Source organism: Carassius carassius, chromosome 2 (genome assembly GCF_963082965.1).
Source record: "Carassius carassius chromosome 2, fCarCar2.1, whole genome shotgun sequence".
In the NCBI taxonomy this organism is placed as follows: Eukaryota; Metazoa; Chordata; class Actinopteri; order Cypriniformes; family Cyprinidae; genus Carassius; species Carassius carassius.
The window spans coordinates 19,150,070-19,169,117 of NC_081756.1; the positions used below are offsets into that span (position 1 = coordinate 19,150,070).

The following is a 19,048-nucleotide window of genomic DNA, read 5'->3' on the forward strand; positions in this document are numbered from 1 at the left end:
GTCCACTTGTTTGTTTACAGAACCCAGTTTGTGAAACATTGATCTTCATCCTCTCACTCTATAAATACTCTGAGCTCTATGGCTGAAATTCAATGAGAGAGGATGCACACAGATGGTAGTCAATGACATGAGTCTGAACGGCATCTGTAAGGGACCTATAGTGGCCAAAAACATATATCTATCTCTGTCTGTTTGTCCACTCATATAAGTACTTTTTATTTGTTTCTTGTCAGTAATACAAATAAAAACCAAAGAGATGTATTGACTCATTCTTCACTCACCTCACTTTTAAGGGTAAACCACGACCTCAAGTGACCTGGACAAAGAACGATGAGCCTCTGGACCCTAAGCAGGTCAGCATACGAAACAGCGACACTGATACCATCCTCTTCATCAGGAGATCTGAGAGAAAGGATTCTGGGAAGTATGATGTTCAAGTGCAAATTGAGAATGTGGAGGACAGGGCCAGTGTGAATATACAGATTGTTGGTAAGTTACTAGACCATACACTGTAAGTTTAACCTGTATTATTGACTAGATTTGTCACAATTGTGCAATAATAACATCTAGGAATTACACTCAGTCTTCATAGTTTGGAGTACATCTTATGTACAATACAAGTTTGTTTGATTGCATCAGTAAACATCCAAACACTATTTGTTCTTTTCTACTGTCAGACCTGCCAGGCCCACCCCAAAATTTAAAGGTGGTAGATGTTTGGGGCTTCAACGTTGCCCTGGAGTGGAAACCACCCAAGGATAATGGCAACTGCGACATCACAGGCTACACCATCCAGAAGGCTGATAAGAAAACCATGGTAAACTTAAACTTACAAATTTTTTGCTAAAATAGAGAATTATTTATTTTGTTTTATTTAATTTCCTGTCTCTTTGACAGAGTCATACTGTATGTACAGTATGAACTGCTAGAGTACATATGCCAGGCACTGTTAGTAATCAAACTCGGGCTCAGAGAGAGAATTTGAGAGAAAGAGAAAGAGTTAGTGGGTAGATAAACCTCCCTGTGCTTGCCATTGTCTACAGCAGCTAAGCTTGTGATCACTGTAATTGACAGTGGTGTAGTGCAGTGCTACACGGCATATACCCACTTCTTTATCAGTCAGAATTGCGTACACCCACTTCTAAATCACCTCTGATGTGCATCATTCAGTACTAGTGTCCTGCTTTAGCCAAAACCATGACAGTCCAGCACATGAGTAGCTAATCCAATCACATGTAAATAAATGTAAGTATTCCCTAAAAATACCTAAGACAGTGATGCGGTCAGGACCATATTTCCCTTGAAATATGATTACGCCTGTGCTTGCTCCGTCCTTCACCCCAATCAGTATTCAACTACAACTTCAAATGAAGACATCAGCCAAGGGGAGCACTTTTTAATAACAGGACCTTGTAAATTATGTTAATAACATATGTCAGGGCTCGAAATTATCATGTCCCCGTCACTGTGTGGCATGGGAGAAACAGTCACACATAGGCATAGAGCTGCACAGTTCTTGATAAAACACATCTTCTGTGGCTAATATTTATTTCATGATGCTTACTCCATGAAGTCAAGCAGCAGAAGTTAAGTGACAATGTGCAAATACTATACTGGCCTATTTCGGAGTCTTACATGTCACTGTTTAAAACAAATGGCGTTCATCCTTTGCTGGGCCACTTTAAAAAAAAGTGTTGCCATAGATTAAGAGTATACCCTCTTCTCCAGGTACCACTACTGTACACTCCTGGTAACTGAGTAATGTATGTGCACTATTCATTAGTGGCACGGCATTGCAGCAAGACTATGAGTTTATAGCCTCTCTTGTGAAGTACACTTGGCTAGTGGCACTGAATTGTGAGCCAAGGGAACAGCATCCAGAACATCTAGTACCCACCAAAGCTCCAAAATGACACTTGCTGCACACCAAACTGGAGCACCTGTGCCCACTTCAGTGCAAGCATGCTGAAATCTTAGCCCACGGCCTTGCTCTGATTTAAGTGCTGTCATTAGAGTGCTCTCTTTACCCCTTTGTACTCATGAGCCACTAAGGTTAGTGGCTAAATAAAAAGCACCCGGTTTAGGTTTCATTGTTACTAGAGCTAGTCCTGTGTCCAGAGCAGTAGGCAGGAAGACACCGGATTATCAGGTTTCACAGGACAATCTCAATCAGAAATCGGAGATGCTCTACTGCTAAATATAAAAGCACTTTAGGCTACAGGTTTTGGGGCACATCCATGAGCAGACCATTTACCTGCTTCAACATATACTGCTCCCAAAGACATTCTGTAGTAATGACACTTTGACTTAATACACGTGTCCTGCAGCGAAAAAGTGGTTCAAAATAGAAAAATCTAAACAAACAAAAAAAAGTAATATAAAGAATTTAGGTTTATGCTTAAAAATATATCATGTATTTGTGCCTATATTTGTAAATGAACTAACACAAAGGTTATATTACTTTGTTGATGTCCCCCCGCCACACACACACACTTAAACTGTATTATAGCCAGTGCAAATAAACATGAAACTTTTCCAATAATTACAATAAATTAATAAGTGTGTTTAAAAACATCCACAAAATCATACATTTTAAATACACTACATTCAGTATTTTTTAAAAAAAAATGCTTTTGAAATAAGTCGCTTACAAAGCCTTTATTTGATAAAAAAACAGTAAAACGCTTGTAATGTTAAACATTTTTAGTTAAAAAATAAATCTTTGCTATTGTAATATATATTACAATGTAATATATTCCTGTGATTGCAACGAGGAATTTTCAGCAGCCTAAGAGACATGATTTTGTGAGTTTCAGAGGAGAACAGATAAGGCTTTTAATCACAGTAAATTGTATCTGACGTATATGTGACTACGTTTGTGTTGTTTTTCTCTTCCTTGCAGGAATGGTACACTGTGTTTGAGCAGTATCGGCGCACTAACTGTGTGGTTTCGGACCTGATCATGGGAAATGAGTACGTGTTTCGTGTGTATGCAATGAATATGGTGGGTCCGAGTCCAGAGCCTTGCCTCTCCAAAGACAGTGCCTACATCCAGAAAACAGGTGATTCTGCCTATAAACTAGATTATCATGCCTGCTCTGCCTGCTCACAAATAAACAGTTTAAATGGCAAGAGCATTCCTGCAAAAAATTTGGCAGTTAGGCTGCCAGTATTTAAAGTCTTTAAAACTCCCATGTGACTCCCCTGATATATGTTTCGGTTTTCTTTACAGGCATTATGTACAAGCCTCCTTCCTACAAAGAGCATGATTTCTCTGAGGCGCCCAAGTTCACACATCCTCTTGTGAGTCGCTCAGTTATTGCTGGATACAGTGCTACACTCAGCTGCTCCGTACGAGGCATCCCTAAGGTGAGCACATGTGACCTCAATATCAAAGGTCACGCACTATAAAGTAGAGCTGCAGTATGAAACAGAAACAGCACACTCATTTATGCTTGTTCAGCAATTCTAGATAATAAAAGTCTGAATTGTAAGATAAAAAGGTCACTGATGGGATCAGCATTACAATTCATCCCAAAGGTCCTCACTTTGTTCACAGGGATATTGTGATACTGAAAAAGAAAAGGCCCAACCAGCTAGCACTTTTAAGAGTTCAAATTAGTTTATTTTTGCGGATGTAGTACTTATTAAAATATGTATGTGTATATATATATATATATATATATATATATATATATATATATAGTATCACCTTGCTTATTAAATATTTATTGGCTTCATTTTGTTTTATACATAATTTCGATAAATGTATTACAAATTATTGTCTATCATATCAATGCTTATGTAAGGAAATTGTAAAGATATTTACTTAAATCCATTTCAATGTTTTGTGCAGCCTAAAATTACATGGTACAAAAACAAGATGGACATTTCAAACGAGGCCAAGTACCGTATGTTCAGCAATCAGGGTGTGCTGACTCTGGAGATCCGCAAGCCGTGTCCGTTTGATGGAGGTGTGTACATGTGTAAGGCGATCAATGACGGTGGAGAAGACATCGTAGAATGCAAACTGGAAGTGCGCCGTAAGTACACGCCTCTAACTCAAGAGTTACTGAGAGATTTGCTTAGTAACAGTTGATAATAAAATTGTAAACTTAAAATGTAATTTGTCTATAAATCAAAATCTATGGTCAGTGAGACGTTTGGGATGTTATATTTTATTTTTTGATGGCAAAGCTTCATTTCCTGCAGCCATTACTCATACATTCTAATATGCTGATTTGGTGCTCAAAACATTTATTGTTATTATCATCATGTTGAAAACAGTTGTGCTGCTTAAAGGGATGCTTCACCCCAAAAAGAAAATTCTGCCATAATTTACTCACCCTCAAGTTATTCCAAACAAAAGAAGATATTTTGAAGAATGTTGGCAAGCAAACAGTTGCTGGTCCCCATTTACCTCAATAACATTTTTCTCGGTCAATGGGGACCAGCAACTGTATTGTTAGCCACATTTTACACTTACTGAGTCCAAACTTTTGAATGATAGTGTGCCTATATTTATGGTGAAAAAATGAACTAGTGAGTTCAATGAACTAGTCCTGTTTTTTTTTTTATTATTTCTTTTTTTTTTTTAAAGTTTTGTATTTTTCAGGGTATTCCATTAAAACATGATGCTAATAGTCAAATGAGATGTTGTATGAGGGGACCATAATCAGTGGTGTCCCATATGAATGAAACTTACCTGAATGACCACTGAACATAAGATAACACTCTTATGTTATGATCGAATGAAAGATATATGCTGAGACATATAGATCAAAGAAGTCCATCCTTACTTCTGTCTGTATTAGCATTTTATTTGATGACTCCGCTATGAGTAAAGAAAAATTCTAAAATGCCACTTTTACTTCAGACTACATTAATAAACATACATGTTTTGGCATAAATCGAATACTTCATTTTGGTTAATAACTGTTGGGTTGGATTGGACATAGAAGTGCATTGGTTCCAAAGTTCCAAAATGGATCTCTTTCCAGTGATCCATGATTTCTGTTGTGTGTCACACTTTAATACTTCCTCCTTACCTCCTGTTTCCCTTCACATTCCCTACCGACCTCACTCCCTCAGAACGTGAGTAAACAGTAAGCGCAGGTTTGCTCTGTGTGAAATCCAAAGTAAGCATGACAGTGCCCCATGTGTTGCCATTACACCCACACTTCCTGCACTTTCACTAACAAAGCACTCCACCCTCTCAAGTCCAGCATGTCTGGGGTGCTTCTCAATACTGAAATCAATTTTCTGAAAGGCATTGCATATCTAAACAATTTCAATGGATGCACTAACTCATAACAAACTAGACATTGGAGATTATCCGCTTCTATGTAATCATATTTAAAGAATAATTAATTACAAATTAATACCAATAAAGTTTTATATGACTAAAATTAACAAAATAGGCTTAAGCAACATTTTAAAGTGTAGTTTTGAAATGCATGCAGGCTTGCTGTAGGTCACTCAGCTGTATGAATTATTTTGAACAGCAGTAAAGGTAACTTTAGATAATTCTACAGTGGTAGCCTTTTCCCCCCTTGTAAATGCAGGATGTAATCTAATAATGGTTCTTTCACTTCATTGCAGCTCAAGTCACAAAAGAAGACAGCAAGAAATGAGAGACGGAATGGGTTTGGAGAAACTGTGACACTGTCCTCTTTCTGTCTTCTGTCCTGAAACTGATCCCAAGACATGTCAATGATCAAATGACAGAGCAAAGAAATTTTTCATCGGTTTTCTTCATTTGGTTGTGCTCCCCTTTTCTCACTCACATCCCATGGTCTGTGCTTAGGTGTGATTTGCTTTTCATTATTCCTTGTGTTCATTTCGTTTCATTTCATGCTATTGTATTTAAAATTTATGCTGTAGGGTCTAGTGATTTCAGTTTTTTCCTTCCACATGATGTTATGCAAAACATGCTAAATAAAGAGTTTTGTTGATGCTTATTGTCAGGTTTTCATTTAAATACTGTATTACATATTCCTCTTTTGCACTCACATTTTGCACTCGCTTTTCCCCAACGCACAAATAATAATTCCATTGTTTGGTTCCAATCCTAGAGATTTCTTTGACCCAAGGCACATCAAAATGCGTCATTTGTGCAGACGCTATTAATTGCCTAAGAAACCACAGTCACACAGAGAGCAGCAGACAGGTGGCTCTTAGTTTCCATACATCACCATGACGCACTCTCCCGTCTATACCAGCAAAGGCACGGCTATCAAATGCATTCTTTAAAGTCTCAAGCAGTTCAAAGTATGTCCCAGCATCAACAGGCTGCTGGTATTAATGTAACAAAGCCCACACAAAGTCCATCTGGAAGCGTCAACTCAGTGGTATTATCCGTGAGAGCAGAAAGCATGGCTGGCCTGCATGGCTTGGTTATGGAATTTTCTCCAGTGGCAATTTGGTGGCGGGTTTGAGAGGATGAAATGTTTGAAATGATGCCCAGACATGCCATCATGGCCGAGGTGCCAGAATGACCGTGGATGATCTGCTCCATGTTGAAGTTTAGCAGCTGTGCTTCTGTCCTTGTGCACACGCATATTGCTTACATTGTTCACACACATAAACTGGTTTTACGTGTTGTATGAAGTTAAAATAATGCAAATGCAGGATAAGAGTTGTGGAAGTGTACATATGACTGCATGCGCAAGAGAAGCTTTTTAAAGGTTTTCTTACACGTATTTCAAGTGTAAGAAAAAATGATTTGCAGCATTTTACTGTTACTCATAATTATCATTGATGTACTGTGAAACGGCAGCTTCATACTAACCAATCAGAGCCCATTGCATAATTCTGAGGGAGGGACTTCATAGAACCAGGAACTGAACAGACCGGAATGGAAACAAGAGGTGTAGAATAAAGTTAAATATGTGAAAATAATGTGTGTTTTTTTTTTAAACAAAACAAAGCATTACCTTGTTACATTGCACACCATTACACAATCAAGCTTTCTAAAAAATCTGATCAGCCACCCCTTTAACACAGAATGAACTAAATTAATTATTTGATGTATTAATTGATTTATGTAATTATTTAATTGTTTTCATTAGAGCGGTCTATAAAAACCAGCAGGCAAGAGTAGTGTTATCAGTCAGTAGAAGGAGCTGGATTTAATTCTATCATAAACTCATTTTGTTATTTTTAAGGTATGATGTGATTTGTAGGTTGAAAGTACTGAATGTTTAAAAAAATTAACTAGCCATCTGTTTTTAAGGGAAGTTATTTTTTTTAACCCACATAATTTGGCCATGAATCAAAAGTATAAGCGTGGAAAAATGGAAGTCAGAAGAATGCAGATCATATTTATTTTGCGTTAGCATGAAGCTGCAGTTTCACAGTACATGAATGATACTTATGAGCAGGGTGCGATTTGTAAAAAAAAAAAAAAACACAGAGGGGGGAGGGGGGGGGGGGCGTGTTTTGAAACATTTTAATTCATAAAAATAAATAATGAGAACTTGAACTAGATGACGTAATGTGCTAATTAGCATATTTATGACAAGTGCGTTGTATTGTACAGTCGTGGCCAAAAGTTTTGAGAATTACATAAATATTGGAAAAGTTGCTGCTTACGTTTTTATAATAGCAATTTGCATATACTCCAGAATGTTATGAAGAGTGATCAGATGAATTGCATAGTCCTTCTTTGCCATGAAAATTAACTTAATCCCAAAAAAACCTTCCCACTGCATTTCATTGCTGTCATTAAAGGACCTGCTGAGATCATTTCAGTAATCGTCTTGTTAACTCAGGTGAGAATGTTGATGAGCACAAGGCTGGAGATCATTATGTCAGGCTGATTGGGTTAGAATGGCAGACTTGACATGTTAAAAGGAGGGTGATGCTTGAAATCATTGTTCTTCCATTGTTAACCATGGTGACCTGCAAAGAAACGCGTGCAGCCATCATTGCGTTGCATAAAAATGTCTTCACAGGCAAGGATATTGTGGCTATTAAGATTGCACCTAAATCAACAATTTATAGGATCATCAAGAAATACAAGGAAAGAGGTTTCAGGGCGTCCAAGAAAGTCCAGCAAGCGCCAGGATGGTCTCCTAAAGAGGATTCAGCTGCGGGATCGGAGTGCCACCAGTGCAGAGCTTGCTCAGGAATGGCAGCAGGCAGGTGTGAGCGCATCTGCACGCACAGTGAGGCCAAGACTTTTAGAAGATGGCCTGGTGTCAAGAAGGGCAGCAAAGAAGCCACTTCTCTCCAAAAAAAACATCAGGGACAGATCGATCTTCTGCAGAAAGTTTAGTGAATGGACTGCTGAGGACTGGGGCACAGTCATATTCTCCGATGAAGCCCCTTTCCGATTGTTTGGGGCATCTGGAAAAAGGCTTGTCCGGAGAAGAAAAGGTGAGCGCTACCATCAGTCCTGTGTCATGCCAACAGTAAAGCATCCTGACACCATTCATGTGTGGGGTTGCTTCTCATCCAAGGCAGTGGGCTCACTCACAATTCTGCCCAAAAACACAGCCATGAATAAAGAATGGTACCAAAACACCCTCCAACAGCAAGGCAAAAGTGATAACTAAGTGACTCGGGGACCAGAATGTTGAAATTTTGGGCCCATGGCCTTGAAACTCCCCAGATCTTAATCCCATTGAGAAGTTGTGGTCAATCCTCAAGAGGCGGGTGGACAAACAAAAACCCACTAATTCTGACAAACTCCAAGAAGTGGTTATGAAAGAATAGGTTGCTATCAGTCAGGATTTGGCCCAGAAGTTGATTGAGAGCATGCCCAGTCGAATTGCAGAGGTCCTGAAAAAGAAGGGCCAACACTGCAAATACCGACTCTTTGCATAAATGTCATGTAATTGTTGATAAAAGCCTTTGAAACGTATGAAGTGCTTGTAATTATTTTTCAGTACATCACAGAAACAACTGAAACAAAGATCTAAAAGCAGTTTAGCAGCAAACTTTTTGAAAACTAATATTTATGTAATTCTCAAAATGTATTGCCCCCCCTATGCTCACATACTGCAATTTAATTTAGCCATTTAATTTAATTGTCAATAAAACTGTTTTTATTAGCTACTATATTTTAATGTTTCTGTTGTCAGACAACGGAATGAATATTATAATGACAAACGCGGTCCACTACATAACCAGCTCTCAAACATTAATCTGCACTAATGAAATCAAATACACATACTCAGAGCCAGCCAAAGTAGCGCATTTTATAATAAAATTGACTTTAATCAAACCACGGATCCGTGATAAGTTTTGTGATCCGTCTTTACTGTCTATGCACTAGTGTAGTAGCACTGATCACTTTGATGGGGGTTAAAAATAATTAAGCAGAGGCAGGGATACATTGACCAGAAAGGGGGAAATCCCACGCATCCCCCCGGCGAATCACATCCTGCTTATGAGTAACAGTAAAATGCTGCAACTCATTTTTTCTTACGCTTGAAACGCGATTTACAAAGCTTCTCTTGCGCATGCAGTCTTACATACACTTCCACAACTCTTACCCTGCATTTGAAAATCTTTTAGGCATTATTTTTCCATCATAGTATTGCCAAAAATATTACAAAACATATGAATGTGGAATTAATTTTATTATTATTATTATTAAATGTAACACTTTTTAAAGTTTTTAATCCATTTTAAAAACTAATCCAGCCGTTATAAAATATTTTTCAATGGATCTTTTAACCAGATGTACATGATTGGTAAACAGCCGGAGATGACGAAGACTGAGGGTGCATTTGAATGACAGATCCATTCATTAATACGGTCAGCGGGCTGATATTTCTTCATTAACAGTCAAATTCTCTAGGTGGATTGTTTTTATATTACATGTTATTAATCAGAAAGGCTTTCAGTGTCGGTGACGTGCGGGCTCGGTCTTAAAGATGTAACCTAAGACAGAAGGAACACAGTCGATGACAACACTGACAAGAAACTAAATTGGGCTGACAAATCCCTTGAGTGTTCATTGGTCTGTGAGTGTGTGCCATTACATTATGACACATGACAGATGTATGTAAATGTTTTGACTGTGTTGCTTGTTTCCGGTTACTGAGGGTTTATATAAGATTGTTGATCTTTTTTTTAAATCTAAATTGTGCAGAGACTGAGACCAGCAAACTATTGGAACTGTGTTGTCCTGCAACGCCCTCTGGTGTGTAGGTAAATGCGTGCTAGTTTGGTTAAACGATGCAACAGCATGTGAATAAAAATTACTCTTTTTTTTTTTTTTTTTTCTAAAAACGTATTATCTAGCTTTCCCTCAAGTACATGCAAGGAAGGAAAAAACGAAGCACACACAAAATATTTATACCCACAGTATATTTAAACTCTGTATCCTCAAAACAAATCACTTTTTGATCAGTCTTTATACATCCCCATTAATGTAACAATACAGCAGGACAGAAATGTCAAACAAATACAATAAACTAACAGTTTCTTTAAAAAACAAAAAAACAATCCAAACTAGCTGACCAGACACTGAAACAGCTCCCAGAATGGATGCAAATTTGGTCTTGTTACCTGAATTACAGGGAAAATGTGGTCAAGGTAAATCAATACAAAGCTTTCTTGAAAAAAAAATCACTTTATCAAAAGGGGTTAAATATCAAAAGAAAAAGGTTATAAAAAATATTTAGTCAGCCACCCCCGTGGACAAATCCAAGTATGAATGGGGAGTGAGTAACCTGTCTGAGATGATGATGAACGGATCATGTCTCATTATTGCTCTTGTGATTCATGATGCTTTCTAATTCATGATATTGTTGCCAGAGCCAACCTGAGCACCTTATACACCACAGAAAGAAAAGAGATCGCTTGATTCTTCTTTTTGGTCAATAACACAAATGATTCCTCAATGCAAGACATCAGACCTCCCTTTTATCTCTCACCCCCAAAACACCTACGTATCTCACAGATCAGGGTGAGTCATGGGCCTCTAGAATTAGACACGTTAAATATTTTATGAGAGACTGAGAAAAATAGATTGTTTTTTTCCAAGTTTGTCAGATACTGAAAATACCTGCATTTGAGGTTAAAAATACATAAAGCGTGTTGCATTTTTTTAACATGTGAAAAGGAGTACAAAGAGGTTCAAAGTACAGTGTGAAACTACTTTTATAATATGAATCTTGACAAATCAGGATTAAAAATATATATAACAATAAAAAAATATCAATTAAATCCTTAATTTGGCTGTAACATCAAAAAGATGTGAATCTAAAGTAATGAATTAATTCCTGACTTTCAGTAGAAAAAAAATAAATGAACGAAAAAATGAAAATGACAGCACCAATTAATAACTTCTCTTGAGCTTCATTTAGACCGGTCTCATATATTGAATGGTGAATAAAGATGGTATTCTTACACACTCGTTTATGCATTCATTGCTGTTTTGCTAGCTTTATGCTCAGTTGCTACCTCGTGATATGCTAATATAAGCATTTAAGTGAACGGCTTCTGAAACATGATGCAGATCTTTGTAATGATCAGCGTGAACTGGGTGAAACATATGGACCCACAGCTGACTGAAAGCCAAGTGCCACATTAACATTCAGAAAGTGTTATGAAACAACAGACGATAAAACAGCCATAAAACAATTAAATTCCCCCTATGGTTTTAAACTTAGTGTTTCTGCTGTGAGGACTAAAATTACATTTTTAATTTCTACAAACAACAACTGGAACGCAAGCCTGAATAAGAGCTAGGTGACTGCTTCATTGTGTGCTTTAAGGGGCATATGCTACAAAAAATGTTTTATTTTCAATTCATTTTCTATTTATCTAACATCCAAACAGTGCCACAAGCATCTCCTCTGAACTGATGTTTAGGTGAACTATTCATAAACACTCCATTCACATATTTTCAATCAAAAGCTGAATGTTTAAATGGAGTAATCAGGAGTGTATGTAAAATGTTTTGTGGCTCTAAAAGAGTCTAAACAAACCCAAACAGTTCAATAATCTTGTTGATAAAAGTTGATATTGAACTGATTTACCAGTTAATGTAGATTTTCACAGCATTTTTTCCCCCCACACATTCACGAGAGAAAAAAAAAAAAGTCAGTTTGTACTGTAAACATGATGTGAAGAGTCGATCAGTTTGACGATCGTTTCAAGCAATACTAGTCTGCCATTTTTTTGTACAGGAGTATATTTACAGCTGACACTTTGTGTTTAAAACAGCAGTACTGATGGGATACTTGTGTCACCGCTCTGCCATTTATCTCTCTAGAGACTCCAAAATAGACGTTTTTTTTTTTCCTGGTAGACTTTTCCTTTTTCTGTGGGCAAACAGTGAGAAAAGCACATAATACATCATAAAACCTTCATGGTATACTGTTATTGAGATGAGGAAACTTACAGTCATTTAGCATTTTAACAAGGTGGTAGTGTTCACTCATTTTGTGCTTAGACCATAAAACACAGCCTACGTTGGGACATAGTGGAGGCTGCAGACTTTTTTTTTTGTAAATCTCTTGAGGCACTTTTTTGACATTTTCATTCAGACGACCTCAGGAGTTGAACATTGCAATGGTCCCCTTGCATATCTAACTAATCAACATCCCAAATGACAGTACATTCTTAGTAATGCACCAGTAGTGCGTGTGTGTGTGTGTGTGTGAGATGTCTACATGACAACATCCAGAGCCAATGTAGTAGTGTTCATACTATGAGAAAGAACTGTGTGAAAAGACTTTTGAGGAGGAAAAAAACCGTTGAGGAGGTGAGGATTTAGAAAATGTTCACAAAAAGGAGTGCCAAACATGTGGCTAATCCCTGGCTGGAGAAAGGGGGTGAGTGAGTGTGAACGAGGAAGACAGATGGCAGAAGAATTAAAGACAGAGAGAGAGAGAGAGAGAGAGAGAGAGATGGGAGGGGCAGAGGGCTCAGGCAAGATGGCCTACTGGGGGAAGTTGTTCTGTTGTCGGCGTTTGGCAGACCTCAGCTTCTCAAAGCGCGACTCCATCTCTTCCAGGACCTTAGGGGTGTACCGTACCACCAGCTTCACTGTACCCTGAGCGGCCTTCAGCAGCTCCACAGCTTTCTCATGGTGCTCTCCTTCTACACTCTGAAAGACAGAACAAGTTTACACGCATTTTACAAGTTCAATTTCAGCTGAAAATAAGCAATTATTATTATTATTTTTAAATGTCATGTAAATGTTTTAGTCCAACTGAAATCACACAAGTGTTCAAGATGATGCAATTACAGCTTGAATTTATTCAGCTAACATATGCATCAAACGTTCTTCTCTTATCTATTATCAAATAGATTTCAAATAGTCAAAATAAAACGTATTATGAAATATTATAAATTATTTGTGCCTGTTAATGTGAAGGATGCTATAGCTATGTCCATACCACTCCATTAACGGACAGCAGCTGGTCTCCTCTCTTCAGGCCACCGTGCCGATCTGCGATGCCTCCAGGAATGATGCGGGAGATGTAGATGGGCGAGTTTTGTTCCTTCCCACCCATGATGTTGAACCCCAGTCCTTCCTCTGTTTTAGGGAGCTCCACCACACGTGGGTGAGAATGACCCTCGCTGGCTGCAAATGCAGCCACTGTAGCCTGGAAATGAAGTGAAAATGGTCAGAAATCAAACACTTGTGAACACAATTTATTTGTCTTGTGCAAAAGGTAATAAATGTGCTTATACAGTAAGCACATTTAGAATGTGCAGTAGAATGAAATTGTTTAATGAAATTAATACTTTTTTTCTAGCAAGAACACATTAAATTGGTCAATTTTTTATTTAAAATACATTTTGTTCTTTTAAACTTCTAATTAATAAGAATACAAATATATACAGTACAGACCAAAAGTTTGGAAACATTACTATTTTTAATGTTTTTGAAAGAAGTTTCTTCTGCTCATCAAGCCTGCATTTATTTGATCAAAAATACAGAAAAAAACAGTAATATTGTGAAATATTATTACAACTTAAAATAATAGTTTTCTATTTGAATATAATTAAAAAAATAATTTATTCCTGTGATGCAAAGCTGGATTTTCAGCATCATTACTCCAGCCTTCAGTGTCACATGTAACATCCAGTCTATCACATGATCCTTTAGAAATCATTCTAATATTCTGATTTATTATGAGTGTTGGAAACAGTTCTGCTGTCTAATATATTTGATGAATAAAAGGTTAAAAAGAACTGCATTTATTCAAAATAAAAAACAAAATTCTAATAATATATATTCTAATAATATATTTTCTTTACTAAAAGAAACAGTTATCAATATTGATATTCTTAAGGAATGTTTTTGTTCATATTAGAATGAGGACCATCTTTTAATGATTAATTGAGCAGCTCTTCTGAAGACTGGTGTAAAGGCTACTGAAAATTCAGATTTGCCATCACAGAAATAAAATACATTTTTAAATATATTAATGTAAAAATATTTATTAGTTATTATAAAAACAAATTCTGTATTATTGTTCAAATAAAAGCAGCCTTGGTGAGGTTAAAAAAAAATTGCACAAAAATTTTCTGGTAGCATATATGTAAATTATCTAAAACATTTTATGATTAAATAATTTTATGGTATTTGTTCATATAATAAAATACATCCAAAAAAGTATGAATGACCACATGCCACAAATAAGATGCTCATATATTTGTAGGCCAGCAGTCTGGTGTTAAAGAAGGCATTACAACCAAGCCAATCAAGTAATGAGATTAACTGTTGGACAATGTTCATGCTAAAAATAGTTTGCAGAATACTGTTAGTTACAGAAACAATTCTGTCTATTTAATTAAAAGAAATACAGAGACTTGCCTTTGCTGTTGCATTCGCCCTCACTTCTGGGCTGCTATTTATGTCCACGGTCTCATACACATGCTCATATACCTGAAAATGACAGAACACTGTGTAAATTACACAAACACACAAATACAGTACAAGTACAACCTCTACGGTCTTAAACGACCATGTAAACGAAAACAGATGTACAATTTAAACCAGATTTCCAGAACCTGAGGCAGTTTCCCAGATCCATTTAGTTTAGACACAACTAAATTACTTGTGAATCATAATTCACCCTTGAAAAGCTGTTTAAATTCGTCACATTAGTCTAGATCAGATCTTCAGTGAACAGTCACCATTAAAACAGCAAGTGTGCCTTAAACAAGCGGTAATTAGTGAGCGGAATGCCACACCATTAAGAGGATATTGTATCAAATCAATCTCTTTACATGGCTTGCTTCTGATGCTTTGGCAGTGTTAAACCACTATTTCCTCTTCTATTTAGGGCCATTATTATACATCCACTACACTGCCTCAGCATTCAACTCCGAGTCATGCATGTTTATCTGAGAATCAAGCAAGCATTCAGAGGTTCAGTGCAAAGTGTGAATGTTTAAGAGACAAAGCTGTTGAGTTACCAATCAAATATTTTACGCATTTATCACAAAAGGTACCGCACTTAACTCAAGCACAATCACATGAAACTGCCTAAAGAATTTCCAGAGAAAACATGGGTGGCCTTAGAGTCACAAAACATGCAAACAAGAATTTAGAATTCGGAAAGAGACAGAAAACAAACAACATGTTCTACAGAGCCACTAAAGGGACATGGATAACCACTTGCTAGCGTTTACCGGTTATATTACAGTTACAGTACATACAATTTCAATTACTACATAAACAGTAAGAAGAAATGACGGAGGACAATGGCGAATGATTTGCAGATCCTGAGCACCACTGACAAAAATCTATTCTTGTGAAATGTGTAGTAAATAGCCTATACACAGAGTGTGTGGTCACGAAATACTCACTGTATTTATAATGTTACATTAGATTTCTAATTTAAATCAATGCTATTTTTTTAAAGCTTTTTATTTCTAGATAAAAAAATAAAAATAAAAAGAGTTTCCACAAAAATATTTTAAAAGCTCCAAATCAGCACATTAGAATGATTTCTAAAGGATTGTGATTTCTGACCCCGAAGACTGGAGTAAAGGCATTATTCCTGTTATGACAAAGATTCATTTTCTGAATTTTAAATGACCTTTGCCATTGCTCAAATTTAAATAATTAAAAATAGTCGTTTAATAATACTGCAAAATGTAATATTTAGCATATCTTAAAATGAGATGTTAAAATGTTAAAAAGGAGTAGGATAATTTTCCTTTATGCAAATAAAAAATAATAAACCCATGCAAAGAAATCTTTCCACAAATCTCTGCTTTCAGAAACCCCTGCTTAATTCTAGGCTCTCACGCAAGGCAAAGAATTTCTGCTGTGAGCATCACTTGTGCTGAGTCTTCTGATTCTTCAGTAAGCGCGACAGATGACCAAGCAGCAGGGAGGAGACCAGACAAGTGCCAACAGTCTTAGATTCACTACAGGGGCACCAGAACACTACAGCTACAGAGTTTTATACCCAGCCTGAAACAGACAAATGGATTGATGCTATTTGTAGACATAAGAATCAATATCCAGCATCCAGTCCTTTTTCTCAACAATAACTACCCAAGTACTACACTAATGAGCACTTTGTCACAAGCATGAAGGCAATTTCAGTCATAACGAATTGAGTGGAAAAGGGAGAGACGGGGGGTTGTGAGCATGAAGTAACTTCCGTCTGCTCTATTTTCTTCTTTTGGTCTGTCGTTCTTTGGTAGCTTCATCAAACCTGGTTGTTGTTTTTTCCTCCAGCATTATAAACTATGTTCATTGCATTTTTAAGACAATGGGTCTCATTCATTAATAGTTGTGTGAATTGTTTCATATTAGTATGCACAGGTGAAGCGCTAACAGGAAGAAAAAACAACTGAACTGACATGAACTTGCTTTTAAACGTGTTCTAATGTTGATGAATTTTGAGTATTATAAATGAGTAACCGTGTGCACAAGGTTAGTCATTTGCATAAAACATGCAAAAACCATCTCCATATAATGGCTTTCACACAACCTTTCATTACTCTCAGCCAACATGACGCTTTCTAAAGATGTATGCTCCTCAAAACCAGTTCAAACACAATTAACACCTTTTATACAGATCCAGATTACACACTCGCTTCATCCAGTATCTGCGTTGTTATAGAGAGAAACCTCACAGTTAAAGCTATTACACCACTTTTTTTTGCTCTTTCACTTCAAATGATGAAATCTATAAATGGGCCGGTTACTGGAATCAAGGTAAACAGTGATTTGAAAATTTCACTGTTTCTAAACCACTAACATTTTGCGTTTGACCGTTTTTCCATGTCTCCGCAACGACTGTAGGAGTGTAGGAATCCCTCAGGATGAGTGCAGTGTAGAGAGTAACATGACCGTATACAGATTTCAGCACAAAGACCATTAGTAGCATTAAGTCTTGCTGTCCCAACTTTATACAAAGTACTGAGTAAAATGCCAGAGTACATCATAATATCAAAAATGAACTGTTTTGAAGCACAAATAAAGACACAAAGTTATCGTAAATCTCTTCTGAATGTTCAATCTCTAATAATAACACAGTGTTGTAAAAGACACCCAAAATCGTTTTGGGCAACCAAAAGGCCTACAATTATGCTCATTTTTTCTTAATGCACAATTACACTCAAATTACACACTTCAAAGTAATGTCTGTTTTCCCCACTTTTTACAGTCATAAAGTAAGGTATTTTATTTGAATGCATGAATGTGGTGCTGGCACACTCACCTCGCGAACGGCATTACAGAACTCACTCTGCAAAACCCTCTGCAGTGCCTGCAGCTTCTGGGGAGGCACTTCCCCTGTCCTCTGGAGTTTGTCCAGCAGCTCAATGGCACGAGAAATATCTGAAAAAGAACATGCAAAACCATGAGGGCAAGACCAAGGCCATGGATGATCATTGGCATCATTCAATTTAAAGATGCTGTCTTTGATTGAAAAACATTGAAGAAAAAAAAACATTAAATGGTTGTGTAAATATATCAGAATGTAATTCTCTCTCCATTAAAAAAAAAAATATATATATATATATAATAATAATAGCTTGCCTTATGTGTTTTATTTTTATTATTATGCCACCGTGGTTTGCATGCACTGGTGTCAAATGTCTCTACAACTAATAAGGAATGTCATTTGTTAACCAACCTAAAAAAAAAAATTAATAACTTCTAAAGGAAAGCCATGTTTGGTTCTCAGCTTCAGCCACAGTAATAGCTTATTCATTTAGATCATAAAGAATACGAATATCAAAATAACATATGTAAAGACCTCTGATCATATTAATCAACGCTTTTGATAATCTGTACGTTACTAGCCAACACTAATTCTTCACAATATAAAGTCCCATAAACTATTAGCTGGACTGCTAATAAGATGCTGGCTAGTCAGAATGTGACCGAAAGACTGTACTAAACCAGCAGAAACAATCAAAAAACCCTCATTTCTAATATTAACTCTGTCCTCGAGTGAGCATGCTAACAGTGCTCACAAAAGATTACTGCTTCTGACAGCTAACGTTAAGTTAGCCTCGTGGTGTGCTTTCATTGAACGTAAACAGTAAACACGCCACTTTAACGACAGAAAAAAAGATTCAAACTTTACTATTTATACGTTTTCCTAGACGCCGTGGAATTTATTGAATTCTTCGAATCATTTGATAAAATTAATGTCAGCTAGCTCGCTGTCGTCCACTAATCCATCCTCATGAAGAGACAGCGGGATGTAACGTTAAAGAGTAAAAAGCGTGATTTACACATTCTCCTGAGCGTTACATTCAACAGAAAGTGTTTCAGTGATCGGCGTACCTCTTTCCAGACGAACAGATTCTCCTAGAGAGGCCATTTTAGCCCTGGATACAGAGTTAGCGTTTGGCGACAGGTCCAGTCTCAAGTCTCGGCTGCTGTGTTTGTTGGGTTTGTTGTTATTAGCTAGCTGAGCTTAAGCGCTGTGGCCAATGCTAAGAGATTAAAGGGCGAATCAAGAACGTCATTCCTGCGTTGTTTCTGTGCAGCCACTTTACATAATTACAGACACTTTTTTTTATATGAGCAGCCCGAGGAAATATCATTTTATTGTATTGTATATGAGAATTATATAATGTATTTAAGCAAAAGGTAATG

General features: G+C 36.9%; 2 protein-coding genes across 3 annotated transcripts in view; one reads left to right on the top strand and one right to left on the bottom strand.

Annotated features, from left to right (window-relative positions):
* Positions 1-5,960, top strand: part of LOC132105653 (myosin-binding protein C, cardiac-type-like) — a 32,382-nt gene extending 26,422 nt beyond the window's left edge. Inside the window, exons 27-32 of the mRNA XM_059510941.1 lie at positions 294-489; positions 678-817; positions 2,903-3,062; positions 3,233-3,369; positions 3,857-4,043; positions 5,602-5,960. Of these exons, the coding sequence (XP_059366924.1) occupies positions 294-489; positions 678-817; positions 2,903-3,062; positions 3,233-3,369; positions 3,857-4,043; positions 5,602-5,633 (852 nt within the window). The 3' untranslated portion in view covers positions 5,634-5,960. The remainder of the gene's footprint in view (positions 1-293; positions 490-677; positions 818-2,902; positions 3,063-3,232; positions 3,370-3,856; positions 4,044-5,601) is intronic.
* A 4,344-nt stretch (positions 5,961-10,304) lies between these two features.
* Positions 10,305-18,892, bottom strand: LOC132105658 (protein lin-7 homolog C-like). 2 transcript variants are annotated; one of them, XM_059510946.1, is made up of 7 exons: positions 18,734-18,892; positions 17,658-17,776; positions 14,789-14,860; positions 13,362-13,571; positions 12,906-13,069; positions 10,686-10,785; positions 10,305-10,521 (listed from the first exon to the last, which is right to left on the bottom strand). In XM_059510946.1, the coding sequence occupies exons 1-6, from the start codon at positions 18,768-18,770 to the stop codon at positions 10,710-10,712; spliced, it is 678 nt and encodes a 225-aa protein (XP_059366929.1). In that variant the 5' UTR covers positions 18,771-18,892; the 3' UTR covers positions 10,305-10,521; positions 10,686-10,709. The 2 variants fall into 2 exon arrangements, with proteins under 2 accessions (XP_059366929.1, XP_059366927.1); XM_059510944.1 differs by having other exon boundaries at positions 10,305-10,785.
* Between the last annotated feature and the right edge of the window lie 156 nt (positions 18,893-19,048).

Bases quoted from the DNA above. Each gene is read 5' to 3' on its own strand.
- LOC132105658 (XM_059510946.1), bottom strand. From the start codon at position 18,770: ATGGCCTCTCTAGGAGAATCTGTTCGTCTGGAAAGAG. The intron at 17,777-18,733 runs GTACGCCGATCA...GTTCTTTTTCAG, and splicing joins ATCTGTTCGTCTGGAAAGAG to ATATTTCTCGTGCCATTGAG. The intron at 10,786-12,905 runs GTAGGCCATCTT...GTGGTGTATAAG, and splicing joins CAACAGAACAACTTCCCCCA to GTGCTCAGGTTGGCTCTGGC.